General features: G+C 43.0%; 3 protein-coding genes across 3 annotated transcripts in view; 1 reads left to right on the top strand and 2 right to left on the bottom strand.

Annotated features, from left to right (window-relative positions):
* Positions 1-821: 821 nt before the first annotated feature.
* LOC308089126 (prestin-like) lies at positions 822-3,020 on the bottom strand (the record flags this gene model as incomplete). Its single annotated transcript, XM_080433695.1, has 1 exon — positions 822-3,020. The coding sequence occupies one exon, from the start codon at positions 3,018-3,020 to the stop codon at positions 822-824; it is 2,199 nt and encodes a 732-aa protein (XP_080289821.1).
* A 3,827-nt stretch (positions 3,021-6,847) lies between these two features.
* On the top strand, positions 6,848-7,096 carry LOC308089125 (transcription elongation factor 1 homolog; the record flags this gene model as incomplete). Its single annotated transcript, XM_080433694.1, has 1 exon — positions 6,848-7,096. One exon carries the CDS (start codon positions 6,848-6,850, stop codon positions 7,094-7,096), a length of 249 nt encoding a protein of 82 aa, XP_080289820.1.
* Positions 7,097-8,365: 1,269 nt separating this feature from the next.
* The window catches only part of LOC308089124 (serine protease inhibitor A3M-like), a gene marked incomplete at both ends in the record, with an annotated part of 4,200 nt that continues 668 nt past the window's right edge, over positions 8,366-11,897 (bottom strand). Inside the window, 5 exons of the mRNA XM_080433693.1 lie at positions 8,366-8,563; positions 9,485-9,614; positions 10,221-10,423; positions 10,949-11,019; positions 11,699-11,897. The exon at positions 11,699-11,897 is cut by the window's right edge and continues 350 nt beyond it. Of these exons, the coding sequence (XP_080289819.1) occupies positions 8,366-8,563; positions 9,485-9,614; positions 10,221-10,423; positions 10,949-11,019; positions 11,699-11,897 (801 nt within the window). The remainder of the gene's footprint in view (positions 8,564-9,484; positions 9,615-10,220; positions 10,424-10,948; positions 11,020-11,698) is intronic.

Here is an 11,897-nt window from a genome sequence, read left to right as displayed (position 1 = left end):
CAGACAAAATAGTAAAAATAAGTATAAATGAAATACTTTGCACAAAAAAAAAATATGAGGATATAACAGTTTGACCTGTCTGTCCAGCATCAAATGCTGAATGAGTGAGAACTTTCTCAAGATAAATGAGGATAAGACAGAAGTTCTCATAATTGGTTCTAGTGAGCAGAGAGAATCAATAATAAGTAGACTCTGTAACCTGACTGTAGATAGTAACACTACAATAAAGAACCTGGGGGTTAGTATTGATTCTGAATCGAATTTAATACACAATTATTAATCATGTTACCAAGATTGCCTTCTTTCGTCTTAGAAATATTGCCCGAATTAGAGCCTATCTGTCGCTGGACGATGCAAAAACGATGATCCACGCTTTTGTTTTCTCTCGGCTTGATTACTGCAATGCACTTTACTCTAGCCTGCCAAAGAAAACAACTGACACGTTACAACTTGTTCAAAATGCGGCAGCCAGAGTTTTAACTAAAACTAAGATGAGAGAACATGTTACTCCAGTTTTAGCTTCACTACATTGGCTCCCGGTTGTTTGTAGGATTGACTTTTACTTGTTTATTAACTGTTTTTGCCTGATTCACTGCCTTTTTTTGCTATGTTTTTTGCTATGTTTTATGTTTTTGCTTTTCTTTTTTTGCTTTATTGTTAATCATTTGTACTTTTTTCCGTAAAGCACTTATGCTTTATTCTTGCTCTGTAAAGCACTTTGAGCTGCATTTCATGTCATGAAAGGTTTATTTATAAAGCTTTATTATAAAGCTATGGCCTGGTCTCTACCTCTGAGGTTGTACTGTATCAGGTATCTTCCATCAGAGGACAGAATGGTTGGTGGCTGGACCTGTCTGCTGTTGGCTGTGCAGCACAGCATCATGGACAGTGGGAAATACCATCTCAGGAGTCACAACCCCTGTGAAGAACTGCAAGGTACCCAGCTCAGACAGTAGGGTTCTGCTGCACCCAGCAATGAACACCTGCACATCCACAGCTGCGTACTCTTTAATTACAGATTTAATGGATTTGGCCCCCACTGAGTCGACGAAGTTGACAGGCGTCCAGTCCAGAATGATAGAGTGGATTGATGTGAGGGGTTCGAGGAAGCGGTCCTCTTGCGAGTCGGATTCAGTGAGGGTCTCTGTGACCTGTCCATTCGTATACCCCTCAACCTGGTTGTCGGGTGTCACTTCACTGTGGGTCACGCCCATTTCCAGTTTAACATCAGCATCCTTTTTCTGTGGAGAATTCTGTTTGTGGATCCTGGCTTTCCGGACAGCTTGTAAATGCGTAGGGTGCACACCTGTCTTCTCTCTGAGGTTGTTCACATAAAGCTCACTGTTGGCAAAGTAGATTGAGGAGTTGGAGTGGAAAATCTTGATCCCCGAACACTCCGCTGCCTCTTCATACTCAGCCACGTCACAGTACAACCCTGTGTCTGTCACCTGGCCAAGGATGGCACTTTTGGGGCTTTGTGTTCTGTAGATGACAGTCAACACAGCAAATCCAATAGCCACAAGAAGACCATAATCCAGACCCAACAACACGGAGGCTACAAATGCCACCAGCCAAATCGCCAGTTCGATTCTGCTGGTTCTCCACAGGGCAGGGATATCCCGGGTCTGTTTCAACATGCCCAACAGGTTTACCATGATGATCGCCGCCAGCACAGTCTGGGGAAGAGGCTCGAAGATAAACCCTGCAGCCACCACCACCAGTAGTACCACAAAGGATGCCAGCAGCCCTGCGATCTGTGTCTTGCCGCCCGTGCTCTCCTGCACCAGGCTTCGTGACATGGAGCAAGTGACAGCAAAGGTTTGGAAGAAACAGCTGATGAAGTTACACAGACCCAAGGCGATCAGCTCCTGGTTGGCGTCCACGCTGTAGTCGTGCTTCGAAGCAAAGATCTTGGCCAGAGAGATAGCCATCGAGAATCCCACGATTGCTATGGCGAAGGAATCCGTGACCAAATTGGGTAGAAGAGAGAAGTGTGGAGCTGCAGGTGGTAGGAGCCCCACTGGAATTTTCCCAACCACGTCCACGCCGTAGTTGTCTGACAGCCCGACGCCGTAGGAAACGCCCGTAGCGACGATGACTATGATCATCTCTCCAGGAATGGGTACAGGCAGTGTCTTCTTGAAGCGCTCATTGATGTCTTTAACCCCATATAGGAAGACGATACACACCAGGCCCACGATGAGAGCCGTGACGTTGGTGCTGGTGATGTCACTAAACACTGCCGTGACACTATGGAGCGCGGAGAAGGGCCCGCTGAAGCGCTGCGTCTCGACCCCCAGCAGGTACTTGAGCTGCGATATGAAGACGTGCACGGCCGCCGCCGTTGTGAACCCCCTCACCAGAGGCTCGGTGAGGTAGATAGCCACGAATCCAAACCTGAGGAGACCCAGGACCAGCTGGATGATTCCCACCAGGGCGGTGAGCGCCACAGCCAGCTGGACCCTCATGGCGTCGCGCGCTTCCACGTCTAAGACGGCAGACGTGTCTGTGCCATTGGCGGCCTGGATGTAAAACATGGAGTCTGGAGCCTCCCTCACGACCACGCCGCCGATCATCAGGCTGATGACGGCAAACGTGCCGATGGATATGTGTCTGGAGGTTCCAAAGAAGGTGTAGAGCAAGACGGGGTAGAACGAGGAGTAGAGGCCGTACACCGGAGGAACGGCAGCCAGCATGGCATAGGCTAAACCTTGAGGGAGTTGCATAACCCCGGTGCTCAGCCCTGAAACGACATCCCCAAACAGGTACCGCTTGACCGGATAGGAAGGCAGCCATGTTAAAATGGGCAGAAAGCTCAGAGCCGCTGCTTTGGCCCTCTCTGTTGAACACGGCACATACCGCGCGAGTCTCTGTCGGAGGGTAAGGTGACGCCTCTCTCTGCGGTGGAGGAGCTGGGATTGGATGTAGCCTTCATCGTAGACCGGCCGCTCTATGCGGTAGCGGAACACATCGGGCTGCGCAGCTGCGTCCTCCTGGGCTGTGGTTACATGGTGTTCCATAACACAGAACAGCAGGGCACACCGGGTATGTCAGTGGGGGGGCCGTGAACTGTGGAGACGTTTCTGTTTCTCACCCCCTGTTTGTACCTGTTCCAGTATTAGGCAGTGATGCTACCAAGTACCAGTATAACAGCTGAGGATGTTATTTGACTCTGGGTGGTTGTCGATTAACATCGTCGGTGCGCCAAACAAACGTGTGACCTGACTGTACAGCAGACAAGCAGCACAAGACTCTTGTATGACCATTTTTGTTGATGGAACCGTTTGTTCTGTGACGTCATGGCATGCCTAAATAAAGGTGAAGATGAGTTTAAGGTGTCACACTGAGACAGAGCTCTGTGCTTAGTCTACGTTGAAGAGGGTTTGTCCTGTCTGATAGAGCTACCTAAACGTTACCTCTGGAACTCTACGATGAAGACCATATACAAGATACCATATATGGAGCAGGGTTGAAGAGACCTATGTCATCCGAGACTGGAGTCATGGACAGAACGGATGTAAGCCGATGCTGGCGTCTTGGACAGTGCGCAGACACTGAGCTGACGTCATGAACGTAACATACCATAAGCACCATAAGGATATAGGTCAGGGATAGGCAACTGGCGGGCCGCGGGCCGCATGCGGCCCGCACCGTCACTCAATGCGGCCCCAGGCCAAAATCAACACTTTTGAAATCACAAAGAAAAACAAAGTAATCTAAACATATCCGAAATGGTGAACTATTGCCTTCAGTTTCCATGAACCATTTTAATTTCAACAGTCCACCAGTAGAGCGCGCTCTCGTTTATTTTAATAGAAGCCTTATTGTCTCCGCCGTAGGTGGAGAGTATGTTTTCGCTTCGTCCCGCCGTGTGTGAGCAAACATTGTTAGCCAAGCTAACATTGGTCAAGCTCCACGTGACACGTGTCAATATGTTGACACCAATGCCTTTGATTGGCTAGAGGGACGCATGACGAAATAAAATTCTATAAATAGGTGTGTCACTTCAAAAAGCTATTACTTTTTGAAGTGAGGTAAGACAGGATCAATCAGTCTTAATTGGAACAGTACCTTCCAGTCCAAATCACCCGTCCGTGCGTGTGTGTGTCCCTCTGAGAACACCTAACATTGGTCAAGCAAAGGCGCAGAAGGCCAAAGCTAAGAAAGCATACTCATCTACAACAGGGACATCAGGCAGTGTCCTCCACAGTTGCCCCTGTCAGCCTCACAGCTGAAGAGCTGGAGGAGGAACAGCAGAAGGTTCAAGATAATATAATTGCTATATATCAGATGCGTCATAGTATATATACATTTTTGTAATACAGTAATACATTTATGAAAATTAGTATTATTGTCTGTTCACCTGCCGGAGGTTGTATCTCATTACTTATTGTATCTCATTACTTATTGTTATGATAATATAATTGCTATGATATAGTAACATGTTCTATTTTACGTAAAAATTAGAACATTCCTAAAGAACTATGGTTAGAGATAAGGTAGGTGATTTCATTTGATTAAAATAGCACGGGTCCGCTGGCGGAGACTTGTGCTCCGAGGAGCACATTTTCTAGTTAATTATAATTCTAGGGTTCATTTTTTTTAAATATTTTTAAGCCAAGGTTACAGCAATACTCTGAAAGGCATACTCAGGAATGTGAAGTTTTGTTTAGCAGTACAGCTGTAGTAAGTTGATAGAAGCATTACTAAATGCTAAATGAAAACAAAGTTACAACGAATAATAATTGTTAATATCCCTTATTGTTGCCAGACCCAAGGGGTCGGGCTTACATGAGGCTTTGTACCTGTTTCGTCCATACATGGGCAGGGGCCATTTGTCCTCCGGCCCCAGCCAAAAAAAAGTTTGTGACGTCCCCTTTCGTCACGAACTATTCATGACATCATGAACTTCAGTTATAAAGTGTTTTGTAGGTGTGTTACATACTAGGACTTCATTTTGGGTCTGGCAGAACCTGGGGTCTGTTCCTCAAAAAGTGAATTAAAAAAGCCTGGCCTTAAGCCAAATCCAGGCTTGACAAAGTCGGGTCCGAAAAGCCTCGTTTATTCCGTTCCTCAGACGCCAAGCCAGGCTGAAAAGGAGCAACTTTGTCGAGCTAGGCTATGTATGTCAAGCCAGGCTGTGTCCAGCCAGGATAATGAAGCCAGGATGAATGGGCGGCGATTTGCCGGCGACGTATTTCTATAAAAGACCATGAACTCGAGCACAGATTCCTTGAACTTGACCAATCACAGAGTCCAAAACCAGAGCAGCGTTCTTCTCTGTGGCTGAATAGCAGCACTGCAGCAGCTCATGAAATCATACAAGGAAGTAAAGTGTATTTAAGCAAGAAAGGAAACGCGACCGCAATAAACAGATCCAGGGAGAAAGCATGGCAAAGTATTGCAAGCACACACAGTGTGTGTGTGTGTGTGTGTGTGTGTGTGTGTGTGTGTGTGTGTGTGTGTGTGTGTGTGTGTGTGTGTGTGTGTGTGTGTGTGTGTGTTTGAGACGGACGGGCAACGGGACGAACGGGACGAACGGGAACGGGACGGGACGGGACGGGGGACGGGACGGGGGACGGGGGTTGACCGCGACAGGGGGCCGTGACGGGATGAGCGGGGGGGACGGGACGGGACGAGACACGCAATAAATAACCCCACATTTGCAAGACCACTTTGGTAGAGGTTTGGGTTGTGTAGTTACCTTGCCATCATGATGTAACTCCAAAGGTGGACAAGAAATAAAAAATAATTTCTCCATTGACTAGAAATTGATAATTTAAAATATGCTCCACATTGACTTACAAAGAGGCTCCTTTAAACCCATAACTAATAATGTATATATATATATATATATATATATATATATATATATATATATATATATATATATATATATATATATATATATATATATATAAATGATTAGTTACAGGTATATGTGTGTGTATGTATGTGTCAGACATTTTTTTATAATATTAAAAAAAAAAGTAATATATTATCAAACATCTAACAACAAGATGAACTATAGTGTTAACTATAACAGAGTGACAATTACATATCACATCTTGTGAAACAATTATGATTATGATTCATGGTCACACACTATTTCAGTAATTAATTTGATTATATCTTATTGTATTTATTTCATTTTATTTGAATGCAGGGTCATTAAAATGAGTCCATATACAAACACATGTTTTGAATTAACTGTGGAAAAACTTGAAGAACAAGGCACTAGATTAAGTAAGCTTGGCTGTTAGCCTGCTCCTGACCAGGCTAACTTCACAGCTAAATTGCCATGGTAACTAAGCTAGGCTTGCTTCAATTCTCTTTTGAGGAATCGGATAAGGCTAAACTTAGCTAGGGTGAACTGGCTAAACTAATCTTCAAGATAATTCACCTTTTGAGGAACCGACTCAGCTCTAATCCTGGCAAAATTAAGCCAGGATAGGTGGAAAAGCCAGGCTTTAGCTCTAATTCACCTTTTGAGGAACAGGCCCCAGGTCTCCTGGTCTTGTTTATCACATTATGTGACTATTATGGGCTTTTTGAGTAATGGGGTACTACTGGCGAGAGTGCCGATAAACAATGCGGCCCCCCAGAGTGAGTGTGGAAATGTAGTGGCCCTCACCATCTACAAAGTTGCCCACCCCTGATATAGGTACTACGTAAGCTCCATATAGGGTCAAGTGAGAATGAGGTCAGCATGATGTGGCATCTCTCACAACATGTATATAAGGCGCACGTCATAGATTCAGAAGTCAGTCCAACTACGAACCCAGCTTCTCTGAACGTTACAGCAGACCTTGCGGAGAGCGAACAGGGCGGCGTTGACAGGTCAACAATGGGACGCAGAAAGTCCACGAGGAAGCCAGCACCCAAGAAACAACAGATGGGTCCTGACACCATGTTCACCTGCCCGTTCTGCAACCACTACAACTCCTGTGATGTCAAAATGGAAAGGAGTCGAAATGTGGGATCTATAACATGCCGTATTTGCATGGAGGCGTACCAAACGCCTATTCATTATCTGTCAGAGCCGGTGGATGTTTTCAGTGCGTGGATAGATGCCTGTGAACAGGCCAATGCATAGCACTTCAAGGTTTAATACTGTAGAGTTAATGCAACTCAGTAGTCAAGTCTGTAGGCTACTGCAAATGCTGTAAATAATATTGTAAATGTACCTTAACTGTGATTTTACCACCCTACATGAACGTGTTTTGGATCTGGTCAATAAAAAACAAAGAACAAGTAGCATGTAATTCATTTAATTCAGAAGTTCAAGTACAACTACATGTCCATTTTCTTGGTTACAATACAAAATGTGTCAGGATGAAAACACAATAAACAGTGTGTCTGTATCCATAACTATCAGAGGATAGTATTAAGTGGTATCCACAATTTATCTCAAACCTTACTGAGGAACAGTATCTAGTAAGGAATAGGCAATCTCTACAGCATATTTTATGTGTGTACATTTTTACACTATCAACCAAAACTAATAAATAAAATATCAGCAAAGTTCGCTAATTGTAACATGTGTAGTAACATATCGTTGCTGTCGGGCAGAAATCTCTTATCTCCATATTTAAACCTTTTGTGTTTTCTCGTAAATTAATGCCCTACTTGATCAAACCATGCAGTGTCACGCAAAAGTATCAACAGCAGCAGATCCACAAGCTCGAAACAGCGACATCTTTTGAGCTTGTAGATCTGCTACTTTTGCTATATTTGAATTTCATCCTGAAAAGTAACAGTTCTGGACATAGAGGTTTCCACCCGACAGAGACGATGTGGTATACACACCTTTTGTGAGTAATTAACTATAAGGTCCAATTGGACTGTAAAATCTTATATGAAATTACCCCAAAAACATATGTTAAAACAATATTATGTTAGATTGCTTTCCTAAAATAATCCACTATATGAGGTGCAGGGAAATACCTTTTATTGTTCAATTTGAAATCACCATTTATTAGCAAGTTAGGGCAGCGATTCCCTGGTTCGATTCCCAGACCAGCTCGACCATTGTCACAACGTTGTCACTCCCCTACTTTCTCCCCCACCTTGACTGTCTCTCTACACTGACCTATTGAAATGAAGCAGAAATGCACAAAAAAAGGAAAAGATTTCCATTTCGCCAGTACATTCATATTAGATTATCTTCAGTTACTGTTACTATGAATAATTAGGAACCTAGTATTCTATCCCTGGCCGAAACATTTACATTTAGAACTACTCAACAAGCCAAGAACTACACATAAAAACACTACAGATGTCAGGATTATAAAATGAAGGGTCCACAAGAAACAGGTTTTGAGAGGATTTAAGGTGCTTGAATGTGAACAGACCCTTTGTCTCATCAGACGTTTGGATTGACGATCTTTCCCACGAACAGAATGTTGTCAGAGGAGTCAGCGATGAGAACCATGAAGGGGCGATCGAACTTCAGTTGAGGAATGACTATGGGCTGACCATTTCTTGGTTGGATGCCGATGCGTGTAGCTGCAGCCGCAGTCGCGCCAGTCTCGTCTACATCCAGGGTGGCTTGGTGCACAACCTGCACGTAAACAATGATTATAGATCAGTCATTTTCACATAACCCCGGTAGTTGCACTTAGAGTGCTCAACGGGCCTGAAAATTAAGGCCCGGCCCTAACTGGGCCCTAACTGGGCCCTAATGTTAGACCTGAAAACCCGGAAAAATGGAATTAGTTAAAAATATATATATTTCCGGATGTATATTTATTAAAAAAAATCTTTCATGGAACCAGAGGCTCTGCCTGGCCCGATTAATTAGCATACATTTTCGGCCTGACCCGGCTTGAAAACGTCGGGTCGGGTTCGGGCAGAATTTGAGAACTCTAGTTGCACTGCACTGGCTGCTGGTTATTTTTAGAAATTGACTTTAAGATTTCATCGTTAACTTTAAAAGCTCTTAACGGCCTGGCACCTCGATATCTAGCTGAGCTGCTGGAACCCTATGTGTGCCTGTCCTTAGCCTGAGGTCCTCTGATTCCACTGGACTGGTTGTTCCTACAGTAAGAGTCCAGTCTGGTCACCAACGGTGACCGGGCCTTTCCCATCAGGCTCCCTAGACTCTGGAACAGCCTGCCATTGGACCTCAGGCTTGCTAGCTCCATAACCATTTTTAAATCTAATTTACAAATAATTGTTTTACCCCCCCAAAAAAGCCTTTTTAACTCCCTAATGGCAGCAATTGGTGCATCTATGGTGTCATATTATTCACACAAATTGTATATGACTATTACTGTTTCATTTTATGTTGTAAATCACTTTGTAACTATAAAGTGTATTATTATATTATTATATGTGAATGTGTCAGAGTGAAACTTGAGTCAGTAATCCAAGAATAGAACACAACATAAGGGGGTCAGGCTTGGTTGTGGACTGATGGACTGTCTCTGTTCTTTGTTGTGATATAAACTACAGTCAGACACTCTGTTGTGACAGCTCTTACCTCTGACACAGACACAGCCTCTGCAATGCCACTGAGATCAGACATGTCCGTCATTCCCATCTGACGCAGCACACCCTTCAGGTCTACATGTGTCTTGATGGAAAACTTGGGAACAAATAAATCGTACCCCCTGAAAAGGAAATACAAAAACACTTAAGACTACGGCAAAATCATGTTATAAGATCATTCTGGAACTGATTGATTCATTTCAAGTGTTTTGAAAGTTGCAAAAGTCATTACTTGGCACAGAAAGTAATATTCTAACCTTGAAAAAAGCTATATAAATGTAATGTATTATTATTATTTGTATTATTTATTTAAAGTAATAAGTAACATGTATTACATTTTGAATGTAATAAAATAAACCCTGATGTCCCTATTTCCTATTCCCATTTGCAACTGTTTTAACTGATTGATGTTAACATGCAATTGTTTTAACGGTTTGTGTCAACTTTATTGTTTTTCTTGTTACTCTTATGTTATTTATATGTGTGTAATCTCGGCATCATTGTAAATGAGGGTCTCCCTCAATTGATCTCTCCGAGAATCTTAAATAAAGGTTGAATGAATATTTTGGGCATGTCAAATTTTCAAAAAAATCTTCAACAATAACAAATCTATCACAACAGGTGTTTTGATCATGATGTTTTGAGCTTGCAGATTGGCTATTTTTGAAGAAAATGTAGAAGAAATATATGTGTTCAAATGTGTGTTTTTTAAAAGTGTCATTTCAAACCTTTTCTTCATCCCATTGAGCCACTTGGCGTAGTGCATGGGACAGATGGCCTCCTCCAGTTGAGTTAAATTTCTGCCTCTGTCAGGCAGCATCAGCAGCATGGAGTAAGAGCTGTTGAAGGGTAAACGGAGGACAGTGGTGGAGATCTGCTGGTCATAGTAGACATCAAACATGTCCTTCATGTTCATCATCTGGACTGGAACCTGCAACATCACCATGTGGATCATTAGAAGAGCCCGACCCATGACAGGTTTTTGGGTCCAACGCCGACCACAATTTAGGAGAGTCCTAGACCAACCGTTACCCACGTTTTGTCTCAGGCCCTGTTCAGACTGACAGCCCAAATCTGATTCTCATCCAGATTGGAGTCGGGTTGGTTTGATGCAGTCTGAACCAGGCTAAGGAATGTGATTCAAATCTGTTTTACAAAAATAGTTTCCATGTGTTTTTCTTTCGCTGTTCAGACTGCATAAAAGCAATGCAGCTATAATCTGGATATAGACCATTTGAGCTGCCAGTCAGAACAGGGCCTAATAAGTTGTAATTTAGCAAAATCTTCTAATCAATTTGAAAGAGTTACATTTGATTAAAGCTTCTATTTGAAAACAGTATGAGCAAACAAAAATAAACTTATATGTTGCACGTTGTGAGCTTGTAGATCTAGATTTAAAACAAATTGAAAACTTTTACAAGTTACACAGTAGTGTTATGGGAGTGGGATAAGGTACCTGGTTTTGCTCATCCACATTAAACATATCCTCCTTGGTGTCTGCAGGGTCAAATTGAGTCTGCCATTTTCCTGTTTGACAGAAAGCAATGTAGAAACAACGATGACAAAAGTGAGACGAAACTTAAAGGAGGAGTTCACCCAAAAAATTACTTATTTTCTATCAATTGCACACCCTATGAAGCCTTGAATCCATGGATTCTTTTTTGTTTTTGTCACTTTCCTAAGCTAATAATTTGATTCCCGTCTCCTACCGGCTAATGTATCCGGTAGTAGACACAAAGTAGATTATTTGTGTCTCCTACCGGAAATACACACGGTCATGAAATTATTGTCTTAGGAATGCCACAAAAACAAAAATAAATCCATGAAATCAAGGCTTCATGGGGTGTGTAATTGATAGAAAATAAGTAATTCTTTGGGTGAACTCCTCCTTTAAATGTGGGAAGGTGACTGTAGCCATGATATAACTAGTTAGAGGGCGGTAGCTCAACGTTGGGTCTGGGGACCACCAGGGGGACCCTTATTGTAAGCGTAGATTGGGGTCCCAGAGATTAAACAAATGTTATCAAATGGGGGTCCATGGCCTAATCATGGTCATTCCTTGAAAAAGGTTGAGAATCACTGAGTTAGAGATGAACCCTACACATGGTTAGGTTCATAATAACTAATAACAGTAGTTTTATTTCTGTCTGGTATATGAAATTATTCTAAAAACATAAGAACTGAACCCAGAGATGACATCTCTTACCTTTGTAGTATATGTAACTAATAAGATACATGAGGGTCTCAGGATCCAGGTTTTCCACTAGTTGGTCTATCTTGCCGTGGGTCTTCTCCCCTACATACTTGTTGATGGTAGCAGCACTCTCTGTGGGATTGGTAAAGTCCACACTGAACCCGTCCGCCAGGTAGGACTGACTCAGGGTCTGCAGGAACTCAGGCCGTGG

The sequence above is a fragment of the Gymnoscopelus braueri genome, assembly GCF_963280865.1.
Source record: "Gymnoscopelus braueri genome assembly, chromosome: 7".
NCBI lineage: Eukaryota > Metazoa > Chordata > Actinopteri > Myctophiformes > Myctophidae > Gymnoscopelus > Gymnoscopelus braueri.
The sequence above is the reverse complement of the archived record's forward strand: the minus strand, read 5'-3'. Positions and strand labels throughout refer to the sequence as shown.